We start from the raw sequence: 27,768 nt of genomic DNA, 5'->3' as shown, positions 1-27,768 counted from the left end.
TATGCCTCATTTCAGCTGTACTGTTTTCCAATTTTTCCAGCAATTTTTGTCAAATAGTGAGTTCTTATCCCAGAAACTAGAGTCTTTAGGTTTATCAAACAGTAGTATAGATTACTATAGTCATTAACTATTATGTCTTGTGAACCTAACTCATTCCACTGATCACCAAGTTATTTCGTAGCTAGTACCAAATGGTTTTGATGACTGTTGCTTTATAATATATTTTAGGTCTGTGACCAGACTTTCTTGAACCTCATTTCCTTCACTGACTATTCATCTGGCTTCTTTGACAGAATATCTTTTCTGTTCTTGCTTCCAAAAGTTGGAAATCAGGTTTATTTCATATCTTGCTCCTGGCAATGCTTAAGGTCCTGCACCGTTGACTTTAGAATCCAGTGGCTCTCAATCTCTTCCTATCAACAGAAGTAGAGATACAGCAAAAATAAGCAAACATTTACTGAGTACTCACTGTATGTAGAACACTATACAGGTGCTAAAGAAGATATAATTAGGGGACTATGTCCCATCCATAGTAGTTTTCCTATCCCTATCCCTATTCTTATTGTTGTTTTGTTCCATCACCTTAATATCTGACTACATTCTCCCTTTCTTACCCATGGACCTATTATTATAGTTGATTTTAAATCAATGACAATTATTTTTAGAAGAAAGATAAAAAAATCAGTTCAGCAAAATTTATCTGCATACCACTGACAGAGTATACAATTTTACATACCCAGAAACCCTCAGTTCTGCATATAAGGAAGGGAGGTTATTACACTTATTCATGAACAAAAGTTTTTTTTTTTTTAATGCTTAATTGGTGCATTTTGTCTTCACAATTCAAAATTCTGAGGGGAATAAAAACTTTACCCCAACCAAGATTGAATTTTTTTCTGTGACAAAGATTAATAAGTAAGCAGAAACATCCAATAAAATGACCACATCTGATAAAATATATCTTGGGTAGTTTCCCATCTTTCTAATGTGAGAAGGATTTAATGGGGACTTGGAAGCACTTCTTTATCTACTAGAATCTATATGATAGGACAGGCCACCATGGATTGTGTCCCGGTGTTCTTATTCTCAACCAAAGGTCATTGATGTACATCTCCTCCCCAGAGAACAAATGGACTAAAAGACCAGTGAGAGTTTTAAGAGACATCATAAGCAAGCTCTGAGATATTTTTAAAGATTCCATAGTTCCTTTATCCCAATTTCTGCTGTCACTAATAAGTTGGGTGCCCAATGTGGCTTTGCTATCCCTAAAAGGTTCCAAGGTTATCCCTGAGAGGTTGAGAGTCATTTTTATAATTATATAATTCATGTAGCTCCATTGATGTACTTTCTCCACACAATTACCAATTGCTATCAATTATCCAGTCACAAATAATTATTTAGTTTTTAGAACTACAGTTACTGTGGTCGTTTAGAGAGTACAAAACATTCTCCCAAAAATCTCTTTATACTATCCCACAAGTATGTACAGAGTTCAGGAGAAAATGGGTTTGAGCTTTGATCACATATGTGTCAAAGAAGTAACTTATAGTTCTCAGTTGCTGGAAGATCTTTTTTTTTTTTTTAATTTGTTGAATACCGGTAAAATTCCCCTTAGGTATGTTGTAACTTTTATTTGGAGCTCCTTGTAGAAGTTTGAATCTGCCTTTACTAATTGACTTTAGTCTATTCTTGCCTCCCAGTGATTGATGTCAGTCATTAATGCCCTAAGAATTCTACTAGTATACCAATGGAAAAGCTCAAAACCTCTGACCCAGGTAGTAAAGGTGAAAGGACCCCAGTTGCTCTTCTCCCTGACTCCCAAGTGATTTCTTCTCTGGGATTTGGATGGAATACTCTCCACTGATGTATTACTTGTTCCAAATCTTTTGGGTTCTGAACCAACTCATGCTTATATCAATTCCCCTGTCCCAAGGCACGACAGAGTCACTCAACCAATAAGTGAAAACTTCCTATCAATATCATTTGTGTTTATATAATGCTTTCAAGGACTCTTTATAATTAGTCTGAAGTGTTTTGGATAATTGGTTGATCAAGACATACTTTCACCTGGTTAAAGGAGTCAGGCAGTATCTCAGAGCTTACTTTAAGGGAGAGTGGAGAAAATTGATTGATTCCATGACTCCCAATCTTGCAATATGACCATTGGGTCCCTTGAGGAGTTACCTCTCTGAAAAATCTTCTAGAGTAGGAGGAAGTTCATGTTAATGAATTCAGTTTGGAATAGATCTGCTGAGAGGTAGAATCTGATGTTCTCTAGAGGGCTCATGGAGTTCAGGTCCTTTTTGAGCTTCCATTCCAGAGTCAATATAGGAGATCTAGATATGAATTCTTATTCTGTTCTTCATTATATTAGAGTTCCAAGTACAGGCTGTATGTCCAGAATGTCATAGAATTTCAGCACTGGAAAGGATTGTAAGATCCAGTCAATCTTCTGTCTCTCCCATTCTTTTTAGATAGTATTGATTGAGGCAGGGAGAGATTCAGTGGTTTTCCTAGGGTAAATAAACTATAGACCAGAAAAGGCTGACAGAACTTTCAATCTATTGACTTTTCTATTATACCACAACTATTTTATTCACTGGGTGACTAGTAATATTTGGAACCATAGTACCTGCCTCATAGGATTATTGTGATGAAAGTGCTTTGCAAACTTGAAAATGCTCTAGAAACAGTAATTGTTGCTATTATTTTCCTGACCTAATCCCTTCACTCTAGCTTAATTAGAGTGCTTAGCGCAACAATTGGCTTTTATAACATCGTGTATGTATATATTTTTTGCTAAAAAAGCAAACCAATTTTTTTCTGGTATGGGAGAAAACAGAACCCACTAGCTTCTGACACATTTTTATATCTTTTTTCTTGCTTAATCAGAGGCAATTTCTCATTTGTTCATTTGAGCTTTGGAAGGAAAAAAAAAGAAAAAAGCAGCAACTAATTTAAAAGAATTAATTAAAGTTAAAGCTTCTTCTAGGCAGAGAATTAGGTAGCTTCTCCCAGGAAACTAAGGGTGGGGTTATCCTAGAGGAGTTAGTAGGTCATCAAAGGTCCTTCCCTTATCTCAGGAATTTTTTGGCTCTATTACTTTCCTTAGCTGCCCATCCCTCCAAGAAGCTCTCGCAGGTTGGGAAGTGGTAGAGGCTGGAAAGAGAAATGTTATTCCTTGAGGGTTTCAAAGAGGAGAATAATGGTCATAATCATAGTGATGAATATTTATATAGCTTCTTAAAGTTTGAAAAGAGCTTTTCCATACAGCTCCTCATTTCATTCATTCACAAAATAACATAAAACCTAAGTGTAGCCCAGGCAGTTAGGTGGCTGCTAGCTCAGTTTCCTCATTTGTGAAATGGGGAAAATAATAGCATTTAGTTCCCAGGGTGTTGTGAGAATAAATGAGATAAAATTTGTAAAGCAGTTTGTAAACCTGAAGCTGCCATATGAATATTGCTTATTATTATTATTGTTTCCATTTTGCAGACGATGAAACATTAAGACTGAGAAAGATTAAGGGAACAGCTCAGGGTCACGGAGCTAATAAATGTTTGAAGGTGTAGAACTCAAGGGGAAACAATTAGCATGCTCTGAAGGAACACACTCTAAGGATTGGTGGTATAGTGCATTGAAACCTGGATCTGAAGTAAATGATAACTGTTTTGGAATATTTCCTCTTCTTACTGGTGTGATCCATAGCAAGTAAGTCACTTAAGCTGTTTGAACCACAGTATTTTCATCTATAAAATGGGGGTGATACCATCTACTTCTTCATCTCTGGTTGTGAGAATCAAAGGAAATAATGCATATAATATTCTTTGTAAATCTTAAAGTGCTAGAACTATATTTATTCCAGGCTGTTACAGTTCCAAACTCTTCTACTTTTATCTATACTTCCAAAGGGAACTTGAGTACTGCAAAGTAGTATTGAAGTGAATTCTAATAAAGTTCACTCTGATCCCATTGTCCATTTTATCCCACACAAAGAGAGGCCACCTTTGTGTGGGACTTCCTTCCTGGGATTATTTTATCTTGCCAGCATTCCCAAGGCTTGCTCAACCCACAAAATCAGTAAGCACCTTGAAGATAAGGGACCTTTCCTTCCTCTGAGTAAATGCACTAGAGATACTCTTGCCCTACAAATCATCTTTAGGACCAAAGCATCCTCATTATCCTGTATTAGAATATCCCTCTTCTTGTGTTCTCATCATGTAATTGCTGAATAGACATAATGCTCCTGTGATTTTGTACTTGATTAGGACCCTCCCTAATTCCTCCTAACTCTCTAGATCTTTCCCATACTTTCTCTCTCCCTCTTTAACTCTGACTTTTAAATGGTCTCTTTCACTCACAGTTGGCTGTTAGATCATCTTGATCATCCTGTTGTACCCTTTTTATGAAATAAAAGGACTCTTTGTGACTATGATAATACCTTTGTGAGGTTTTCACAAATGAAACTGCTCTTCCAGAACCTGATGCTTCATCAGTATAAGTGAGGATCTGGATGACTTGGATGAAACTACACCTTCTTTGCCAGGATTTGAATTTCCCTGGGTGAGAAAAAAGCTCAGTGCCCCAAACCTGAGGCTCCACTGAGCCACAAAACATGATTTTCCCAGAAGGCTAAGACAAGAGAAGAAGACTAGGGTGGGCTATGGAGACCGGGCAGCCCCAAGGTCCAAGACCAGATCCTTGATATCTAAGGGTCTGGTCCATGGTGGGATCCCCAGAGACAAATGGAGCTTTCATATGGAGAAGCAGGGATATACTTCCTTTTCCTGGTCTCTTGGAGTTCTTACCTGGGACCTATGAACCCCCAAATGGTATATGAATAGATTTCAGGGGGTGTGTGAACTTGTTTTTGGTTTTGATAACTTTTCAATATAATTGGTTTTCTTTTAAATCCTTTTGGTTTCATGTATTTATAAATATCATTCCGAAAAAGGGGCTATAGATTTCTTTTGTAACACACACACACACACACACACACACACACACACACACACACACACACACAGACAAGAATTCCTGCTTTGGTGGGTACCAGCCAGGCTAGAACAGCCCTTTTCAACCAGTAATGAACACATGGTCAGAGAGGAGGGAGTGACAAGCCATTCCACTTTTGGTGTGGGTCTAAGGTACAGCACAATGGATGGTCCACGGAAGGGATGGAGGCAAAGTGAGAACCCCAGCAGCCAGGGGAAGGGGGGGCTGACAGAAATGGGGAGAATGAAGGCACATACTGCCTTCTCTCTCATTTGGCTATGGATGTATGCTCTATGTTTCTTTCTCTCTCTCTATTTGTCTCTCTCATATCACCTCTCCCCATCTTTCAATCAGATTTCTTTCTCTGGCTTTGTTAGGCTTGTTCCTGTGTGGACAGTGTGCTAGAAACTGTCCTCAAATCCTGTATTTCACAGGGCTCCCACTCAAGGCCAGAGACTGGGCTCCATTCCAAACAGCCTTCTAACAAGGAATGATAGCCCAGGCCTAGAGGAATTCATTGCTTAAGATGTCCAGACCTGGATCTGTCCAGTCCCTTTGGCAGACAGAGGCAATGATTCTGGACTAGAGATACAGCCTGGTGTCCTGGGATGAGCCTATTATTGAGTCTCAGGAGGACTAGCCCTGGCTTTACCACTAGCTTGAAAATCACTAAACTTCTCTGGACTTCAGTTTCTCCATCTGTAAAATGGGGTTATGATCTCTAGTCTATCCTGCCTTGTAGGGTTTCTGCCATAGTGATCCAAGCTTGCTTTTCTCCATTCCTCAGCTGTTGATAATTGGTAAAATTGATAATTAACTCAAGACCTGGTTATATAGATTTGAAATGCTTCTGGATATTTCTAGACACCCTGCACTAGTTTCCAGGCCAGGTCACTGTGTTCATTTAACAGATAAATTTGCTTAATACAAGAATTTTATTGAATAAAGAGATTGCCAGTGGGTAACCAGTCCTGCCATTGCCTGTACTTCCTTGTCCAGGATGTTGAGAGTGTGGTAAGTCACTCTGAACTGAAGAAATCCACCAGAGCCTATAGTCACAATAGGTTAGTAAATACATGTTATAGCACAATATCCCAAAACAGTAAATGCTTCATAAATGGTTGTTGAATTGAATAGAATTGGAGAGGTTCACCATAGAGATTAATGTCAGAGCTGTGTGATAGAATAAGCACCAGATCTGGAGTCATTATTACATATCCAACTTAGACAAATAGTAGATAGAATAATGGATGTGGAGTCAAAAAGACCTAGATTCAAATCTTGCTTCAGACACTTACTAACCATGTATGTCTAGAGAATCGCTTAAATTCTTTATGCTTCAATTTTCTTATTTCTAAAGTGAGGGAACTGGATTCATAATCAGAGAATTTGGATTAAAAGGGATATCAGTAACCATCTTATCCAACTGATACCTACAAAGAATCCCTAGTAGAACATGATTTTAAGGTCTCTTACAGCTCTTTGCAGACTGAGTATACATTCTAATCTCTTTCATTTTGAAACACAATTTAAGACTACAATTTGTCATGTACAGTGGGGTAGGGAGTAGAGTGGGAATGGGCATGTTCTTACTATGACTATTCTTAAATATGGATTTAAAGTGACAGATGGTGGACAGAAGGTGTAGGAGACAGATAATTTATAATTTATATTGTCAGTGCAGAAATTTGTTTTATCTGATTGTGCATATTTTAATTGTATTTCATTTTTTCAAATGCATGTAGAGAGAGTTTTCAGGGGCAGCCAGATGGTGCAGTGGAGAGAGCACCGGCCCTGAAATCAGGGTTCAAATCCGGTTTCAGACACTTAACACTTCCTAGCTGTGACCGTGGGCAAGTCACTTACCTCCAATTGCCTCAGGAAAAAAAAGGAAAAAAGAAGAAAGTGATAGTTTTCAACATTAATTTTTATAAACTTTGTGTTATAAATTTTTCTCTTTTTCTCTCTTACCTCTCCCTTCTCAAGACAGCAAGCAATCTGACATAGGTTAAATGTTTACAATTCTTTCAAACATATTTCCATATTTATCATGTTGTGCAAGAAAATCAGAGCAACAGGGAAACAATCATGAGAAAGAAAAAAGACAAGCAAATAAATAACAATACAAAGCTGAAAATACTCTTTTTCAATCCACATTCAGTCTCTAGAGTTCTCTCTGGATGTGGATGGCACTTTCTTTCCCTCAAGTCCATTGAATTGTCTTGAATCACAATGGGGAAATCATTGTTGAGAAGAGCCAAGTCCATCACAGTTGATCATCTCATAATCTTGTTACTGTGTACAATGGTCTCCTGGTTCTGTTTACTTCATTCAATATTAGTGCATATAGATCTTTCCAGGTTCTTTCAAAATCAGCTTGCTCATCATTTCTTGTAGAGCAATAATATTCCATTATATCCATATACCATAATTTATTCAGCCATTCCCCAATGGATAAGCATTCACTCAGTTTCTAGTACTTGCCATATTAAAAAGGACTACTACAAATATTTTTAAAGTGTGTGGATTTTTACAACAGCTTCATTTTTGTTTTTTTTTTTTCTCAGTGGAGGATGGAGAATGCAAGAGAGAAGAAAATAAATGCTTATTAATTGAAAAAAATTAAAGATTGGAGAAATCTAGTGTCAGTAGAGGGGCTGTTGATTGTAACAATGAATATAAAGTGAGATAGAGGTGTGGAAAAGTAGAAACCATTAATTCAAATGATGTAATTAGGTGGTAGGAGTTGAGGAGATAGGTGGAAAGGTTACGATGAAATAAGCATGTCATCTGTTTTTTTTTTCTCCCTGATATAAGCCCAGAACCTGTTCAGGAGGTGGGGAACAACAAGAATGATAGAGGGTTCATGTGCCAATGCTAATCCCAAAGAACAGGAGATAATAGGAAAACATGGCTTCCTAAATCACTCCCAGTGAGCCTTGATTTGACATGCCAAATTATCCTGCTTCAATGATGGGGCACAGGGGCTGTGGTATTTCAGCTTACTGGGTTATCTTGGGGCAGTATTCCAGCACCATTCTGGTCCACTGATTCTTATTCTTGAACCTTATTTTAAAGTCAATCAACTAGCATTTATTAAGAACTTAACTATGTGCGAGGCACTAGGCTAAGGACTGGAGATACAAAGAAAGGCCAAAAAAATAGCCCCTACTCTCAAGACACCCACTTTTTAATGTGAGGAAGGGATATTTCACCACTGACATCTTATTGAGTTTTTTGATATTTTGTCTTTTTTAATTCCAGCAACTTGCACAATGCCTGACATAAATAGGAATACAGGAAGGACTTGTGATTTTACTAACCACCAAGGAGATCATACCTGGTCTTTAAAGAACATAAAGGACATAAAAAAGACATATCTATTATGTCCTGGAGCTTTGGCCTGGCAACCCAGAACTCAATCATGGGAATTCTGAGTGGAGCCATAGGGCAATAGATTGAGTGAGTGAATGAATGAATGAATGGTCTTTACTGAGTTGTCAATCTCCAAATTTGAGATTCCTTCTAGCCATTTTGAAACCAAGAAATAAAATGGAGTTTAAAGAAAGTTGAAGAAGTTTCCTTCCTTCCCTGAGGAAAAGAAGTCAGTTTGCTTCACAGGATCTAACCCTGTATATATAGACTAAGCCCCCAGGAAATGTCTATGAGGGTGAAGAAGGATGGAATTAAGCATTTCCTATCTGTCTGGTGTGCCAGACAAGAGAAATTATTGGGAAAGGCTGTTGGATTTATTTCCTAACATGGGTTTGAAGAAAAATATCACAAAAAATGGAAAAGGCACAGGTTCTAGAATAAAAGAATGTGGAGTCCTAATCTCCTCTCCAATGTCTATTTCCTTTGAGGTTTTAGGAAAGTCATTAATCTCACTGAGCCTCAATTCTCTTATTTGGAAAATAAGAAGATGGAAAGAGATGAATTCTTCTATCTCTAGAATTCCATGAATTAAAGAAAAAAACATTGCCTGGAAATGCTTGCTGGTAGTATTTTTAAAACAGCATGGGCTGAGAGGATGCATAAATTCTCTTGCCACATGCCCACAGTCTTTTCTCCTTTGGGAAATTCTCCCTGAGTAAGACTTGTCAGCACGGTTGCCATTTTTCTTGTTTACTATTAAAGAAAACAGATGCAGTTAGCACCAGTGTGGTAAAGATTACAAACCAAATCACTACCATTTCATAGATAAGGAAACTGAGGCTGAAAGGAGGAACCTTCCTTGCTCAAGGTCACTCAGGCAGTGTTAGAACTGAGACTTGAACAGAGTTCTTCAGTCTGTAGTTGCAATGTCTTTTCCTTTGCACGTTTCTCGTATTCCTTTGGTAGGAACAGTCTGCAAATTAACAAATCCACTTAATATGAAATTCAAATCTGCCGTGAGCAGATTAAAAAATTTTTTTTCATCCCTTAGTTCATAACAAGATCAATAAGTCTGCCAAATGTTGGGGAAATCAAATTGAAATCTCTGATGGTTTTTCCTCCCTTAATTAAAGAAAGAAGGCAGAGCCTGTATTCCGGGAGCTTGGAATGCAGTGCCTGGTTTCTTAGTGCCAAAGTCCAAAGATGACTGCTGGATGTCCTTCTGGCATGGGTCCTTGGGAACCTGAGGAGCACATTTTAAATTGAGAGGGGAAGGACAGCCCCTACCATGGGCACTCTGCCCTTATGCTATGTGGTGTGGAGAGTAATCTTTTAATTTTTCTGTGCTTCCAGTTTTTCATCCATGAATTGGCTCATTCACTGAAAAAATATCCTTTGAGGTGGCTCAGAATTGAACCGTCCATTAGTGTCAAAGATGCCCAGAGGAAAAAGTCCTGGGTTTGGATTCAGAATCCTATCTCTGCTTATCAGAACTGAGTCCAAATCCTCCCTCAAGAAACATTCCCTGTGTAAGCCTTAATCTCTCAGGTTCCTCATCTGTAAAATAGGGGTAATTATAGTAATGATATCTGCTTGGTTGGTTTGTTTTAAGGATTAAATGAAATTACATATGTAAAATGCTTTGCCAAACTTAAGTTATATAGATGCTAGGCTGTAATTATTTAATATTACTGAGAATGACCTATGTGATGTTGGACAAGTCATCTCACTTCTTCCTCATCAGAAAAATGAAGAGGTTAGACTAGATGGCATCTAAGGTCCCTTAGAACTCTAAATCTTTGATTCTATATCAGATTCACTCCTAATCCATCACCCCCCATACTTTTACCATCCCTAATCACTCTGCTCTAAGAGACTAACCCAAGTTGGAGAAGAGGCACATGACATGATGGTGTTTTAATTAAAAGAATACTGGATTTGGAGTCAAAGGCTCTGGATTTGCATCCACTTACACTATTTTTAACACCTCTGTGGTCTTAGGTATATATCTAGACCTCAGTTTCCTCATTGGTGGAATGATGGTGATGGACAAGTTGGTCTCTATAGTCCATATGCTATTTGGGGACTGTCTTTGCCTCTGTTTCTTAAGGAATACTTTTATTCATGCCATACCTGCCCGAGTCTCAGCTCAACTATGATTACCTTCTTTAGAAATCCAAAATAAGATCTCTTACCCCCAATGCCCTCCAGATAGGATTCCCTCTAAAGGATTCCAGCTTAATTAGATTTCTGAAGTTTGTAATAAAGAATAATCACAGGACCAAATAAACAGACATAAATTACAATAACAAAGGGAAATAAAAATGGGATAGCCAGGAAAAAAACCCTTTCTGGGAGGGGGAGGGAAAGAGGTAACCTGCAGTGGTCTCCATTCTGCTTCTGCTGCAGAGAATCAGGCAGGGCCATGCTCAGATTTGACCCCTCGACAAGAATGCCAGAGCCATGGTTTAATATTGTTAAATTAGGTTTTTATTTGTGCTGCAGAATTAAGTGACTAGGCTCCTGGGTTGGAAGAAGCAGCTGAAATGAATTTTGAGTTTGGAGGTAGTCAGTTGATGGGCTGAAGACATGCTAGTAGATGGGGAAGTATTAAAGGAAATTGTATTTTGCACTTTGGGGCCAGCAGCCGGACCTCAGTCAGTGTCCAGTATCTGAGGCAGCAGTGGTGACTTTTTCTTCTGTAACAACTCTGAGGAGCCCTTGTGGTGACCAGTCTTGGCAGCCTATTCCCTAAATAACTAGTGTGACCAGAAAGTCACCTAGTTAATATCTTGGTTGTAGGTCAGAAGCTCAGCAGCTGTCTGGGAGGGCAAACGAAACCAAAGGAAGAGTTTCAGAAGGGAGATACTGAAGGACGTGATCAGCCTGAAGATGTGATGCTCTGAGGAAAATGAGTGAGAGTCTTTTTAAAGCGCTTAACTTGTTTGAGGAGCATGGTATAGCCTAAGCCTTCATGAGTGGGGTGCCCATAATTTGGAGGAGGTATAGCTCCTCCTACCCCCAAATTCAGAGATCTAGGGGACTTGAGGAAACCACAAATGATCATAGATAAGGAAGGAAGTATAATTAACCACTAAAACAAGGGGAGACTTGACCCAGGGGACTACAGATCCAGGTCATAAGAGAATCCCTTGAAGGAACCAAGGAGATTTATCCTGGAGAGCAGATGATTAGGGGATTTGATAGTTATCGTCAAGTGTTTGAAAGACTGACATGAGGAAAGGAGATTGGTTTTGTTCTGCTTGATCCCAGAGGGCAGAACCAGGAGGTGTTCTAGAGATGCTTAATGGGATGACACAGTTCCTGACAATTTAAGCCATCTAAAAATGTGATGGGACAGCTAGGTGACTTAGTGGATGGAGTTCTGCATCTAGAGTCAGAAAGATTGCTCTGAATTGAGATCTGGACATAGACATTAGCTATTTGATCCTGGATAAATCACTTCATCCTGTTTGCCTCGGTTTCCTCATATGTAAATTGAGTTGGAGAAGGAAATGGCAGACTACTCCAGTATCTTTTCGAAGCAACTCCCAAAAGAGGACACAAAAAGTTGGACACAACTGAAATGAATATCAACAACAAAGCATAATAAACTTCCCCAGGAGATAATGGGCTCTCCAGCAGAGGAGGTCTTCCTGCAAATGCTGGGTGAGCCCTTGTTTGGATATCATGGAGTGAATTCTTATTCAAGGACAGGTTAGACTAGTTGGCTTCTAATAATTCAGATTTTGTAACTCACTAATTCTGCAAAGAAAAAAAAAAGGTTGGGGAGGGAACACCTTGCCAATTTTCCTTTTTCCATATTCAATCAACTTCTCCATTTATTCAATGAAGGGATACAAGTAGCCATTTCCTCCTAGGTCTAAGACCTAGTGTCTTATCAATGATTAGTTAGTCAGTCAATAAGCATTTATTAAGAGTTTTGCAAGGTCAAAAATATCCACCAACCAACTAATGAGTATCTTGTGAGTTCAACTGTATACCTGAGAGTGGGTAGTGAAGAGATGTGAAGGGAAAAAAAAAGTTACATTTTGCAACACTGCAAAGGTAAATTTGCACAAATTAATTTACACAGGGAGATAGTGATACATTGAATCAGGGAAGGCTTCAAGGAGGAGAAGTCAAGACCTGTACTTTGAAGGAAGAGAAAATTCTGAGAGAGTACATTCTAGATATGGAATGACAGTGAGTCTTCACAGGTATAAGGAAGTATTCTGCCAAGTTAGGGAACAGTTAAATAGTTTGACCAAAAACATAGGGAATGGAAAGGAGAACAATGTGAAATAATCTATAGAGGTAGGTTGTCAGATAAATGTCAAGCTGAAATTTTCATTTTATCCTAGAGACCATAAAGAACTATTGAAGATTAAGCATACTGGTAAATATGAGAAACTGCCCCTTGGAAAGAAAACTTGCCATAAAAAGCCACATCTGTGAGTGATATAGAAAATAAATTCTTCTGTAAGGAGAGATGAATATGAGTTTGGGAGGGTTCTCGGAGGAGACCAAACTGGACATAGTCTTTGAAGATTGGATGGGATTTGGAAAAGGTATTATGGAGTGTGCAAAGAAAAAGCAGCAGCAGGTAAAACTGGAGAGAAGCTGGGTGGCAGCTAGGCTGGCCATAGGAACTGGGAAGCAGATTTGGTCCTTTTCACATTTCAGTCTTGTTGCTTCAAACTGAGCTTCCCTCAATGGGATTTCCTATTATTTATCCAGGATTTTCAATTAGACTCTTTAACAGTGTTTAAAAACATGTGACAGCTGGAGGATGCTGAGACTTTGAGAGAGCCATCTTTTTCTCCTTCCCCTTCTCCTCATCTCATTAAGACTGGCACCTGGGTGGCAGGAGATGCAAGCGTCCAGATCTCTAAAGACATTGCAAGAGCTTTTCTCATTTCTACTACCAGCATGAAAATCCCAGCCCAGTCCTATGCTCTAACTAGTGGATGGATATGGTAATAAATAATAGTCGTGTGCCAAGATCTTCCAAGGGCCTAATGACTTTCTTATAAATAAGGCTCGACTGGACAGTTTTTAGGGAGGACGAGGCAAGAGCTGTTTTGAATGCTTGCCTGGACCATTCTTCTATTTCTTTCTCAGGGCCTCAGGAAATGGCATTTTATCAAGGGCAGAAAGTGATCTCCAGCACTTTTGTATGACTTCAGAGGGGAAAGGAAGGGTGATAGCTATCTTTAAGCTGCTCACCTCCAAAGCTGTCTGTGTAGTGTGCTGAGCAAGGGACAGCCTGCCCCCAAATGCCATTTATACCACTTGCTGTGATGGGTACTCAGTTCCTGCTATTAAAAATCATACCTATGAAATAACAAAGGCATTATCTCCAGAAGACCTTTTGAAAATTTAGATGCATTCCTTAAAGGCTGGCCTTAGAATTAGAAACACCCCCCTCCATCCATCTCCATGTATTTTCTAGCTTTGTAATATTTTCTGTCTCAGATTTCTTATCTGTGAGATGAGGTCAATAGTAGTATCTGCCTTATAGGATTGCCTTGAGGATCAAATTAGATGAAGTTTTATTATAGTAGTTTGCAAACTGTAAAGCAACTTGTCAGTGTCCACTATTATCATTTTTATTGATAATCAAAACCCTCTTCCGCTAGCACAATAGTTTATCAGATTAGCTAATTGTTATTTCCCAGAGCACAAAGACTATGGAATATAGGGTAGAGGAAATTCAGTTTAGAAGAGGAGGCATGTGTCTAAACTTGGATGGCTTGAACAGTATGGCTCTTGAGTATCATGTAGTTGGGAAGGAGCAATGAAAAAGAAAGAGATCAGGGCAGCTAGATGATACAATGGTACAGTGAATGAAGCACTGGTCTTGGATCCAGGAAGACTTGATAATTGCCTTCCCATCAAAAAGAATAAATAAATAAGGTTAAAAAGAGAGAAAAAGAGCACATTTATAGGACAATGATCACAAACTTTCTGAGTCCCCCTGACATAGCCACTTTTATCCCTATTTCTACCATTACTTCCAGACCAATCAGGCAATAACTGCAGCAGTTTGTTGTGTGGCATCCCTTCTGTGGCATCCCTCTCCCCACTTTCCACCCCCATTCACCCCTGTCACTCCAGAAACCTAGTGCTTGGAATGTCCACTACTGTACCATAAAGTGCCAACTTTTCCCATAATAAGGTTCCATTTATAATCCTTATCAGCATGTGTCTGGCTCCTGTTGGATGGAGGACCCAGTCCCCTGAGGGCATACCCACAAGGTCAGTCCCTTTGATATCACTCCTTGTTGGTACAAAGAGAGGTCAGGAATGCGTGCTTCCTAGATATCTTTTTCTTTTACTCTACAATGACAATGGGACTCTCTCTTGACAGAATAATCCTCCAAAGGGTTTCTTTGAACCCAATTTCCAAGGGAAGGGAATATTTGTGTGTATGGTATGTGTGTGTGTGTGTGTGTGTGTGTGTGTAGTGGTACAGGTCTCAAATACGTTGTGGGAGATCTTGAATCCATATTAACTGAGAGGGATTTTTCTTGACAGGAGAATCCTATAAAGGATTTCTTTGAATTTTGTTGCCAAGGGAGAAGAAAATTTACATGCATGTTGAATGATACAGGTGTCAAATATAGGAAAATGTGGGGGAATCTAAGTAAATCAAATGCTTTTTCCTCTTAGGGACTAGAATTTTAGTGCCTAGAACTTGAGTATTCCTTTCCTAGGGATTTCTACTAACCTGCTGTTGGTTGACCAGATTATAATCAGCTCAGTTATTCAGGGTCAATAGATGGGAATGACTAGCTGGGTTGACTTTCAAATATATGAGGACAAATAAAGCTGAGTGTCAAAAGCACATCACAAAGGTACTAGTAGCAGTATTTCAACTGGGATGACTTTTTTATTTACTGGTCCTTGCTCCTGTTTTGAAAGATGGCCTAGCCTATAAGAACCAGTATCAGGGATGTCTCTGATGATGGTGATCTGAACCTGGATGTTTGTTCCAAGTTATTGCAAAAGCTCCTGGCTTCTTAGGCATGAGAAGCTGAGTGGAAACATTTGGGGATATTGCTGCTGCTCCTTTTTGTTTTACTCTGTTTGTGCCATATTTGAGATCTGCTTCCTCTGGGATTGATTCAGAAAGACAAGTACAATCTTTGTGTCCTGTGGAGAGCAGAGACTCCTAGGAAAGAACTTTGTTAGTCCTTGCTCATGTATGGATATTAGGAAAGAGTCAGAAAATTGTTCTGAGTGGTTCATATTGTAGAGGATAACAGCTGTTGAGGAGAACAAGCCTCAAACTCATTAAATGCTACTCTTATGATATTAATAATAATAGTAGCTAGCATTTTTATATCCCTCTAAAGTTCACAAAGCACTTTGCATGTGCTATTTCATTTAATCCTCCCCATAATCCTGAAAGGGGCTATTATTATCCTCAATTTATAAATGGAGAATCTGGAACTTAATGAGATTAAGTGATTTGCTCAGTCACATAGCTAGTTAGAACCTTCAGGATTTGAACTCTGGCTTTCTAGATGCCAAATGCAACACTGATGGACAGAACCACCTACCTGACTCTCTCATTGAGAACAAGATTTTAAATCTTTCCTTGTCTTGACATTCAAGGAACCACCATTGGGAAGGAAGATGCTTCCATCAACATTCTGGGTTTACAGTAACTAGAACAAGTAAGAGGGAATAGTTTTCTTTGGCAATTATGATTTTGGGTTTCTGCCAAATAGAATGCTTGTCCTTCTGCCCCTAATGACTACTACTGTAAACATAGGAATTATTTTTCAGATAATACATTATCTCAGTGTCTTAGGTTTGGGAGGAACCTCATAGTCTATCTGGCACCTAAACTTAGAATCCCTTCTATAATCTATCCAACAATGACCTTCAAACTTTTGGCAGAAGACCTCTATTGCAGATTTGAGGGAAGATGGGATCCAACTCCTTTACAACGCTAAATTTTTCTATTAAAGCTTTTCATTTTCAAAGCATATGCATAGATAATTTTCATCATTCAACCTTGCAAAACCCTGTGCTCCAGTTTTTTCCTTCCTTTCCTCCTATCCCTTCCTCAGACAGCAAGTAATCCAATGTATGATAAACGTGCAGTTCTTCTATACATATTTTCACAATTATCATGTTGCATGAGAAAAATCAGATCAAAAGGGAAAATAATGAGAAAGAAAACAAAAAGCAAGCAAACAACAACCAAGAAAGTAAAAATCCTCTGTGTAATTCACACTCAGTCCTCACAGTCCTTTCTCTGGGTGCAGATGGCTCTCTCCATCACAAGACCATTAGAACTGGATTGAATTACTTTGCTGTTGAAAAGAGACACATGCATCAGAATTGATCATCATATAATTGTTACAGTCTAATTTTTAAGTTTTTCCTGATATCAGACAGAAACCGGACTCTTTATAATTTCTGTTCATTGATTCTGGACCTGTGTTTTAGGGTCAAGCATAAATAGTTTAATTTCCTTTTACACATGAGAGTCCTTCAGATACTTGAAGGTAGCTATCTTGTCCCCTTTCCTCTCACCCCTAGCCTGAATCTTCTCCTTTTTCATAGTAAAGTTCCACCTCTCTCTTCAACCTCAACACCCACTCATTACTAGAGATCATTTGGAGTAATGGAGGATGAAGATCGGATGTTTTCTAGTCCTATCTTCATTCTCCATTACTCCAAATGTTCTGTAGTTTATCAGTGTCTTTTATAGAATGTAGTATCCAGAGCTGAAGGTGATGGAGCAGATTTAGTCCAACAAGACATCATAAGAAAAGGGAAAAACTATAAGAAAGAAAAAAAGAAGAAAAAAGATGAAAATTTTGTGTATTGATCCGCATTCAATCTCCATAGGTTTCTCTCTGGATGAGGATGACCTTTTCCATCCAAAGTTTATTGGGATTGCCTTGGATTGTTGAATTGCTAAGAAGAACCAAGTCATAGTTGATCTTCACACAATATTTTTGTTGTAATATACAATGTTTTCCTGGTTCTGCTTGCTTCACTCATCATCAGTTCATGTAAATATTTCTAGGGTTTTCTAAAATCAGCCTTTTCATCATTTTTTATAAAACAATAATATTCCATTACTTTCATATACCATAATTTATTCAGTCATTCCATAACTGATAGGCAATTACTCATTTTCTAGTTCTTTGTTGCTTCAAAATGAGCTGCTACAAACATTTTTGCACAAATGGGTTCTTTCCCCTCTTTTATGATGTCTTCGAGATAACACTGCTAAATCAAAGGGTATGCAAGCTTTACAGCCTTTTGGGCATAGTTCTATATTGTTCTCCAGAATTGTTAGATCAGTTTACACTTCACCAACATTGCATTGGTGTTCCAGTTTTTCCACAATTCCTACACCATTCATTATTTTCTTTTCCTGTCATTTTAGCCAATCTCAGAGATATGAGGTGGTACCTCAGAATTGGTTTAATTTGCATTTCTCTAATCAATAGTAATTTAGAGCATTTTTTCATATGACCAGAAATGGTTTTGATTTCTTTGTCTAAAAATTGTCTATTCATATCATTTGACCACTTGTCAATTGAGGAATGACTTGTATTCTTATAAATTTGACCCCATTCTCTCTATATTTTAGAAATGAGGCCTTTATCAGAAACACTGGCTGTAAAAATTCTTTCCCAGATTTCTGCTTCCCTTTTAATCTTGGATGCAATTAATTTTGTTTGTGCAAACTCTTTTTAATTTAATGTAATAAAAATTATCCATAAAAATCCTACCCATATAGGGTGTGAGATGTAGGTCTATGCTGAATTTGTGACATACTATTTTTCAATGTCCCCAGCAATTTTTGTCATATAGTGAGATCTTATTCCTGATGCTGGAGTCTTTGGGCTTATGAAACAGTAGATTGTTATCATTGATTATTGTATCTTGCGAACCTAACCTATTCCACTGATCCAGCAGTCTTTCTTAGCCTGTATTACATGGTTTTGATTGTTGCAGCTTTCTAAGAGTTTCGGGTCTACAACTGCTAGGGTTGATAGACATTATTGATTCTGTGCCTGTAAACCCTGAATGAATTTTGAATTATAACTTCAGTAAAAGTTAATACCCAGATCTAATCTGGGTCTTTAACTTGATACGTGGGTAAGAGATCTGGATGTGGAGTCAGAAAGACCTGAATTCAAATTGAACCTCAGGAACTTAATAGGTATTAGCTTAACATTTAAGCCTCAGTTTCCTCATCTGCAAAATGGGAATAATTGTACCTACCTCACAAGGTTGTTGTAAGGAGTAAATGAGATAGCAATGTGTATAGTGCTTTGTTAATCTTAAAGGGCTAAATAAATGCCAATTATTATTATTGTTGTTTTTGTTGTTGTTATGATTGCTATTGTTAGCACAGGGCTCTAACTAATTGAGCAGCAAAGCAGTCTAAACTCTAGGGGAATGTCAGAGGCTTTCACTGTAGGGAAAATAATTTAAACTTAATATAGCAAGGTGTGATGGAAAAGGGACTTTCCAAGTGTTTGAGATGGGATTCAAATCCTAATTTTCCTGACTCCAAGTCCGAAATTCTTCCCACTATACCTTTCTGACTTTCAAATAAAATCAATTTTTTAAAGGAAGATAGTGATCAGAGAATTCACAGAAAAGGGGGCTATCAAACATCCTGTTTCCTTCACACTCCCAAGGTCATGGTTTCACAGCCTTGAAGAACTTGAGACCCCTCTAGTGGGGCAAAGGAGACCTTGCTAATCTTCTGTGAACCTGAGTAGGGCCCTTCCTCTCTCGGGGCTACAGGTTCCCCATCTGTAAAATGAAGCTTCAAACCCTAAGGTCTCTAATGTCCCTTCCAGTTCTGACATTCTGTGACTCTGCGCCAGCTGCCGGAGAATAAGGCTTATTGACAGGAGTAGGGAGCAAAGCAGTCTCTTGGTCCCAATCCATGCTACAGAATGTATATTAGCTGAGCGAAGGTAATAAAGAAAGGGTGTGGGGGAAGGCAGCTCTCCCTGCTCATGCTCCCAAAGGCAATGGCATTCCTTGTGCTGGGCACTCACCCCTACTTCTGCCCCCACCCTTGAGAACTGTAACTCCCTCAGATGGGCTTTACCAAGCATTGATATCTGCAACCAGCTATACCCCGATTTCCCCTGCCTGGCAGTGTGCATGCAATCCATTTGTCATCACCCTCAGCCGCCAGCAGCAGCATTTATGACGCTGACAGGGGCACCGGGGAATGGCTAAGACGCCAGGAGAATGCAAACACTCTGGCGCTTCTCCAAGCTGCAGCCCCTGCACTGCCTTCAGAAAGGACCCAGAAACATCTTAGGAGATGGACTTTCTGTATCTGGGCAGAACTGGGATTGAGCCCCAACAGCCTTCTTCCTCTCAGGCAGCAGATACTTGAGCCTGACTGGGTCTGTCTCAAGAAAACCTTAGGGAAAACTCAAGGAGGCCTGAGCTGTTTGTCAGGGGTATGGACCGAGGTGTGTGGTCTGTGTGCTGGCCCTCCACTGCTGCAACCTTGGATAGGGAGAGCTTGCCTAGAACTATAGGGAATCAGAGTTGAGCTGTTCACCTTTTCCTAGGGGGCAGGAATTACTTTATTTTCCAAGACCTGTTTGATAATCTCATCCCCTAGAAGGACATGACTAAAGTCCTTCTTGTTTTGGGTGTGTGGCCATTTCTGCCCTTTTTTATTTTGATCTAAAATATCAGCTGGTAGTGCCATCAGGGCCTAAAAATCAAGGATGATGTCAGATGGTCTATTATGAAAAACCTAATCTCTTCAATAATCCTCACACTTCCTCCACTGATTTCCTTGGTGTAATGGTTTCCACCAATGGGATTCTCCCACTGGTTGATATTGTCAAAAATGCTTAAAGCAAAGACACCTTGGTTTGAATGATGTTTGTCCCATTAGAGAAGGGAAGAAAGCATCCCAGAATTCCCTTTTATTGAGGTGAAACAGGAAAAGCCAGAGCCATAGGTATGAGTTGCAGTGTGGTGAGGAACATGGTAAAGAAAGCTCAGAGGCAGCTCAAGCTGTAGAGCTTGTCCAGCTTGGAGGAGGGATGCTCTTCCAAGGTCTGGACATCTGGATTCAGAAGAAGCACTCACTGGGGCCCATTACCTAATAGGAAGTAGCCAGCAGACAGGGTCTGGAGACAGAAACTGTGCCATTAACAGAAAATGCAGATCGGTAATTTGGCAATGGTAAGTCCCAAGGGATAAAACAATGAAACAGAGTCTAAAATTAGGAAGGGGTTCAAGATTCCTGGTTTAAATGTATACAGAGATTCCACCTTGACTCATTGTACATATCCTTTGGATTCTGGCATTTGGGGACAAGTTACCTTGTCTCTCTAAGAGCCTTTGCTAGTTCCTGGTTTGTATAAGCACTTGCTAAATAGGAATAACTGACGGTAGTGTCAGGAGGCACCATTGAGTCAGTGGTGATCCATTAGGAGAAATCTTCCTCCAGAAATCTACACAAAATCCCTATCTTTCAGGAAATGATCCTCATCCAAAGCAAGAATCACAGAATTTCAGAGCTGACAGAAATCTCAGAAGATATCCACTCCCACTCTTAGCTTAGCAGTATTTTTTTTAAAATAATATCCCAAAGAAGAGATCATTCTATTTTAAAATTTTAAGTGATAGACATCTAGGTGACACAGTGGACAGGATAGAACATTGGCTCTTGTGTCAGAAGGAACTGAGTTCAAATCCAACCTCAGATACTTACCATCTGTATTACATTTAACCCCAATTGCCTCTTTTAAAAAAGAGAACAAACTATTTTTCTAAATAAAATACTGCTCTCATTAATTACAAAAAAAAAAAAAAAAAAAAGAATTCAAGCAAATGCAGTCTATTCCTGAGGCAGTCTATTCATTCTTGGGCAATTTAACTTGTTAGGAATTTTTTCCTATTATCAATCCTAAATCTATCTATCTATAGGATTCACATTTTAAATTCTACCCAAATGGAGCAGAACAGAACAAAAACAATCGCTCTTTTATACTGTAGGCATCTGGGTAGTGCCATGTTTAGAGCCCTGGGCTTGGAGTCAGGAAAACCTGAATTCAAATTTGACCTTAGGTACTCATCAATTATGAGAACCTGGGCAGGTTGCTTATTTTCTGTCTCCCTTTTTTTTCAGTTGTAAATTCAGTATCATAATAGGGTTATTGTGAGTTTCAAATGAGATAATATTTGTAAAGCACACTCAGTGCAGAGCCTGGCACATAGTAGGAACTTAATGAATGTTTATTTCTTTTCTTCCTTCCTGCTCTTAAAATACCAGAAGAAAGGCATTATGTCTCATTCTTCCTCAGGCTTTCCTTTTTCTTAGTCTCAAACTTTCCAATTGCTCCAGTAGATATATACCTATGGCCTGAGTTCTAGTCCTCTTTTCTTTCTTTGATCTTTCTCCTTCTCTGACACCTTCTATTATGACAATGACCTTATTAAATGTGGTTCCTGGAATTGAACCCAAGAGTCCAGTTACTGTCTGACCCAAGAAGAGACAGTGAGATCATCCCTTCTGTAGTCTTGGATATCATGAATGTCTTAATGGATTTTAAGATCATAGTAGTTTTTTGACTCTCAATTTTTTTTTTTTGTTGAATCATTTTTCAGGGATGTCCGACCAGGATTGTGGGTTTTCTTGGCAAAGATATTGAAGTGGTTGGCCATTCTTCTCCAGCCCATTTTAGAGATGAGGAAACGGAGACAAATAGACTTAGATGACTTTCCCAGAGTCTGGAATTAAATTTAAACTCTAGTCTTCCTGACTCTAGACCTAGTACTCTATCTACCATTCCGTCTAGCTGTCCCTGATTCTTATAATAAACTAACAGAGTAGCTTATTAAATTTACCAGATTTTTGCCCTTGTGAACTTTTCCTTAGTAATGTTTTTTTTCCCACTTTTTACTTATGACATTTATTTTTTGAATCCAAGTAAATAACTTGACATTTATCTCTATTAAATTTAGCTCATTCTTTAAGTTCATGGAGATATTTTGAATCCTGACTCTACTGGATAGGCCCCACCTCTGTATCAGCTATAAAACTGATAAAACATTACATCAACACCTTTTTTGGAATGGTAAAAACAATGATAGGCTCATGGATAGATTCTTATGTGATTTCACTAGAGATTGCCCTTTAAGCTGGGACCTGTTCAGCAATGATTTACACTTTGAATCCAAATATTCCATCAAATCTATTTAACTCTACTACTGTCTCCCTCATGCTTTTAAATCTTGTCTGCAAGAAGAGTAGGAGAGAGTTTTTTCCCCCAAGTGTTTTATAGAAAGTCAGGAATACGATGTCATTGGCATTCCCCGATATAGTAGTCTGGTAATACTGCCAAAAAAATAAAAAGAAAGAAAGAAAAAGAAAATGAAATCAATCTGACTTCTTGATGAAGGCAAGCTGGCTTTTAGTGATCACCAATTCCCTTTTAAAATGCCCACAAACCAGATCTTTAATAATGTATTATATATACTTTTTCTAGGAACTGAAGTGAAATTCACCCTGGTCTCAAGCTTGTAGAATTTCCCTTAGTCCCCTTTTCTGAAAATGGAGTCATTTCCCTATTTGCTAATCTTCCCCCACCCCTTATCCCCCAGCACTTACCTCATTTTCCATGATTTTTCAAATTAATTTAGCAGGCCCATTTTCCAGACCTTTCATTACTCTGGGACTTAATTCAGTGAGTCATTTTGACTTAATTCAGTGAGTTGTTTTGAATTTTTGCTCTCTCCTTATTTATTTCAGGTCAAACAATTATTGTTATATCCTTAATAATAAGGACAACGAGGTGGTGTAGGAGATAGCATTCTGGGCTTGGAGTGAGGGAGACCTGACTTCAAATATGACTCATATAGCAAGTATTTTAAATAAACACATATGCGTGACTCTAGACAACTCATTTAACCCTTTTTGCCTCAGTTTCCTCATGTGTAAAATGGGGATAATAGAACCTACATCCCAAGGTTGTTATGAGGATCAAATAAGATACTATTTTAAAACAGTCCAATGCTTGGCACATGATTTTTCAAATTAACTTAGCAGGTCCATTTTCCAGACCTTTCATTACTCTGGGACAGCAAAAAATGTTATCTGTAGCTAACTTATTACTATTGCTATTATACTATATATTATTTATTATTAGCAAGCTATTTTTAGCTAGTATTAATCACATGCAACATTTATATAGTGCTTTAAGGGTTACAAAACACTACATATATAATCCTATTTGATCCTCATAACAACTATTTGAAATAGTTAACTATTATTATTCCTATTTTATAGATGAAGAAACTGATACTGAGAGATGTGAAATGACTTGCCCAGGATCACAATAATGAGAAAAGATTCAAACTCAGATTTTCCTAATTCCAAGTATAGTACTATGCCACCAAACTGTCTATACCATCTATTTTCATAATTTAATATTAATGTTTTTGGTAGAAAAAGTAATATTTTAATAACAGCTTCCTCTCCACTCTTCTGCCTTTCCCAAGCATGTGTCTATTCTGATATTTCTCCTTTCCTTTCTCCATAGATTTAAGGGGGAAAAACCCTATTGTCTTTAACACCCCTTTCCAACTTCAGCTTATCTTGAGATTTAATTTTCCTTCTAGTATTCTTATAGGACATTGCCATTCCTTGTGTTCATCCTTAATTACCTGTTTCTTATTTCTATATTTGGTATATGTCTTCTTCACTTCCCCCCACACCTCGAGTTCCTTGTTCAGTCATATTGGGTCTTTTTTAGCTAATATCTCATGGTCTTCTGCATCTGAATAATATTTGGTTTTGTCTTCTGGATTTTATCTTTGAGGATCCAAACTAAGGGAATTTTAGGGTGTTGGATGGTGGTTTAGAGTTCTGGATTTGGAATCAGGAAGACTTGGGTTAAACTTCCATCTTAGATTCTCATTGGTGGTTATGATCCTAGATAAGTCATTTCTTTTGGTCTTAACTTCCTTATTTGTAAAAATGAGTAATCTGGATTTAATGGCCACTTTGGTCCTTTCCAACTCTAAACTGATGCTCCTCTGATACCTATATTCTTTCTATCCTTTTGGAACATACTCCAGACTCCAAACATCAGACTCTGGCCATCTTTCTATTTCTTCTGTGTTATGAATTTTAAGAAAGATTTGCCACATACTCTTAAGAATCCCATTATTTCTATATTGGCAAGAGATTCTTCTTTTTTTGGTCAAATTTGGGTCCAGAGTAGCATTTTTCCCTTGTTGCTTCCTTCATTTTTTCAATAATGAAATGATCATGTCAAGACATTTTGGAAATTTATTAGCTTCTTTGCTCTTGGCATAAAGAAAAGGCAAGCTGTTGTCGAGGTAATTGGATCTTCCATCACTACTATATTGTATTTCCTGACAGGTTGCTGAAATCTTCCCTGAACGCCACTCTTTCCTCCTTCTGTCCAAGTGGTCCATAATATACTCCCAGAACAATACTCCGTCTGTATTTCTTGATATTGTAACTCAACCAAATACTTGCTCCTCTTTCAGTTGCTTCATTTCCTCTCATGCATATATATCTCCTTAATATATAATGCTACTCTATCACTACTTTAATCTATTTTGTTCCTTTTGAATAAAATATAAGCTTCTACAACCATGTTCTAGTCACAAGTCCCATTCTATAAAGTCTAGTGGTGGCTCTGAAGTCAAATTTGTGTCCTTGCATTAAAATTGCTAGCTCAATCTTGTTTATTACCAATGTTTTATGCCATGAGTAGAGACATCTGAGGCTGTGGGTTTATTGGTGTCTTACTTCATGGTATTATCTCCTTTTAATTACTGGCCTCTATACTGATAATCTCCTTCTTGTGTTACATGTGTTATTTTCTGTGGTTTCTGGCTTGACAAGAAAGATTTTTCTCTCTCCACCATTTTTCATTGAAATCTTTCTTGATTAAAGTCACAAGATTCCAAGCAAACACACACACACACACACACACACACACACACACCATATATATCACATGTACATATATACATATATGTATGTAAGCTAAAGGTCTTCTTCATCTCTGTTAAGGATGGTGATAGTGGGAAGAGAAAGAAGAAATGGAGGTGAAAGGTATTGTGGAAAGATAATCAAATAGTCAAACAGGCTCCAAACTTCGAATCTTTGACCCATCACCTCTTACCCAGTCAGTTCTCTACTGTATCTCTCACACTCATCCTTTCTTTCCATTCCTACTCTTCACCATCATAGTATAGGTGCTTATTACCTCTCACCTGGATTATTATGGTGGTTTCCTAATCTCTCTCCTTACCTCCAACCAAAACTACATATCAATGGCAAATTATTCTTCTTAATGCATTTTTGTTCACAACTTTCACTGATTCCCCATTGTCTATAAAGTAACATCTGATCTCCTTATCTTATCATTCAAGACCCTTCACTGCTTGAAGTAGCATCATCTCACATTCTTCTTTCAAATTTACCATATGCTTCAGCCAACTTAAGCTACTTGTGTGTTCCCTAAATATACTCAATGCTTTCCTGCCTCTGCACCTCAACTGCCAGAAATCCCCTCTCCTTGACTAAGCCTATTGAAATCCTGTCCATCTTCTAAAGCTTGAGTCAAATGCTATTTCCCTTTATAAACCCTTTCTTGAATCCTCAACTGGAAGCAATTACTGTCTTATCTGATATTCCAAGCCAGAAGTCATCTCACTTTTTTTAGATTTTTCTGCACCTTATGGACTTCTCTTTGATAATTTGAACAAATGAATAATTATTTATTGGAACTTAATATATGGGGAGCATTGTGTAAAGTGTTAGAGATACAAATACAAAAAACAAGACAGAAGCTTTCGAGAAGGTCATATTCTGATAGGTAGAAACAGGATTCAGTTGCAAGTCAGTTGAAAAGGTTTTATGGATCTTAGACTGCAATACTATCCTAGTAGATAGTAGATGCTAATATGTCTTAATGAAATTTCACTGAGCAAAATCTTATCCCTTTCTGATGCTGAACCTTTTTGCACATGGGAGGTAATACTTCTCTTAAAAATAACATTCTATTTTGTATTATTTTTATACGTCATTTCTAGACTATAAATTCCTTGGAAGAAATCACTGTCTTCATTTTTGCCTCCTCCATTAACACTGCATTCTCTGTATATATGCAGCAGCACTTGGTTTATGGAAAAACCTCAATTACTATAGTCCACGAACATAGGTGCCCAGTCATCTGACATTTTTTTCTATAGCCAACTTCAGGAAAATAGAGAGATTGTCCCAAGAAAACAAAGTAATGTCAGGAATTTGTTATAATTCAAGATTTCAAAGGATCTTTGATGTCATTGATGTAGGAATTCTTCCCAGTAAAATAATGTCCACGAATTCATGTTTTGACATCCCATAGGATTTTTAACTCTGCCCTTATAATTATTCTAAGGGAGGAAGGGATGAAAGAGGTCTACAAAGGCATTTCTCTAGACCACTTGGCTTAAGATCTCTTGTAACCAGCCCATCTTCTTTTTTAGCCATATAGTTTTTTAATGATCTGTACTACATGTATTAACTACTAATAGAATTCATTGCTTGTGCCCAATAAGTATGCTCTATGGATGACCCACTATTTTAAAACTCTAAAAATGTTATAGATAAATCCTGGTGTATTACTTGAGACTGAGAGAAATAAAATGACTTGTCTTGAATCACAGGGCTGACAAATGCCAGAAATAGGATTTAAAGGCAAATCACCCAACTCCAAGTCCAAAATTATAACAGGTGACCTCTATTTGCCTAACCTTGTCTTTTTCCCCTTTTCCAGGCCAGAATTGCACATTCAATTTGCAAGGCCCCAATGGAACTGTTGAGAGCCCTGGATTTCCGTATGGTTATCCCAACTACGCCAACTGTACATGGATCATCACAGCCGAGGAACAGAATAGGATACAGCTTGTGTTCCACTCCTTCGCGCTGGAAGAGGATTTTGATGTATTATCAGTGTTTGATGGAGTACCAGAGCAGGGGAATCTTCGAACAAGGTACTGACCTTTGCATAAAAAAATTGGTGCTGCCTGTGTACCGTCTGCATTCTGTGCAGTGATGAACCACCTGGGTGAAAGGTTTATGATGTAATAAACAAAGAGTGGATTTGGAGGGGGCTTGGAAAGGACACCTTCTTTCCATTCTTCTGCTCTCATGGAGTTCCTAAATGCTATCTGCCTGCTCAGAAAGACTCAGCAGATGGGATTTATGAGTTGGGCACTTGGGAAGATTAATTGGGATGTAGAAGTATATACGTGTGTGTATACATACACATAAATCATATATATGTATGTATATATACATACTACTTGAAGAGTCCACATAAAAATCTTCTCTTTCACACA

The 27,768-nt window shown here is 38.2% G+C and overlaps 1 protein-coding gene across 1 annotated transcript in view; it reads left to right on the top strand.

The window, feature by feature from the left end:
• Positions 1-27,768, top strand: part of CSMD2 (CUB and Sushi multiple domains 2) — a 994,819-nt gene that overhangs the window by 69,017 nt on the left and 898,034 nt on the right. The window contains exon 2 of the mRNA XM_031962095.1: positions 27,204-27,420. Within this exon, the coding sequence (XP_031817955.1) occupies positions 27,204-27,420 (217 nt within the window). The remainder of the gene's footprint in view (positions 1-27,203; positions 27,421-27,768) is intronic.

The sequence above is a fragment of the Sarcophilus harrisii genome, chromosome 3 (assembly GCF_902635505.1).
Source record: "Sarcophilus harrisii chromosome 3, mSarHar1.11, whole genome shotgun sequence".
Taxonomy (NCBI): Eukaryota; Metazoa; Chordata; class Mammalia; order Dasyuromorphia; family Dasyuridae; genus Sarcophilus; species Sarcophilus harrisii.
This window is presented reverse-complemented; position numbering and strand designations above follow the sequence as displayed.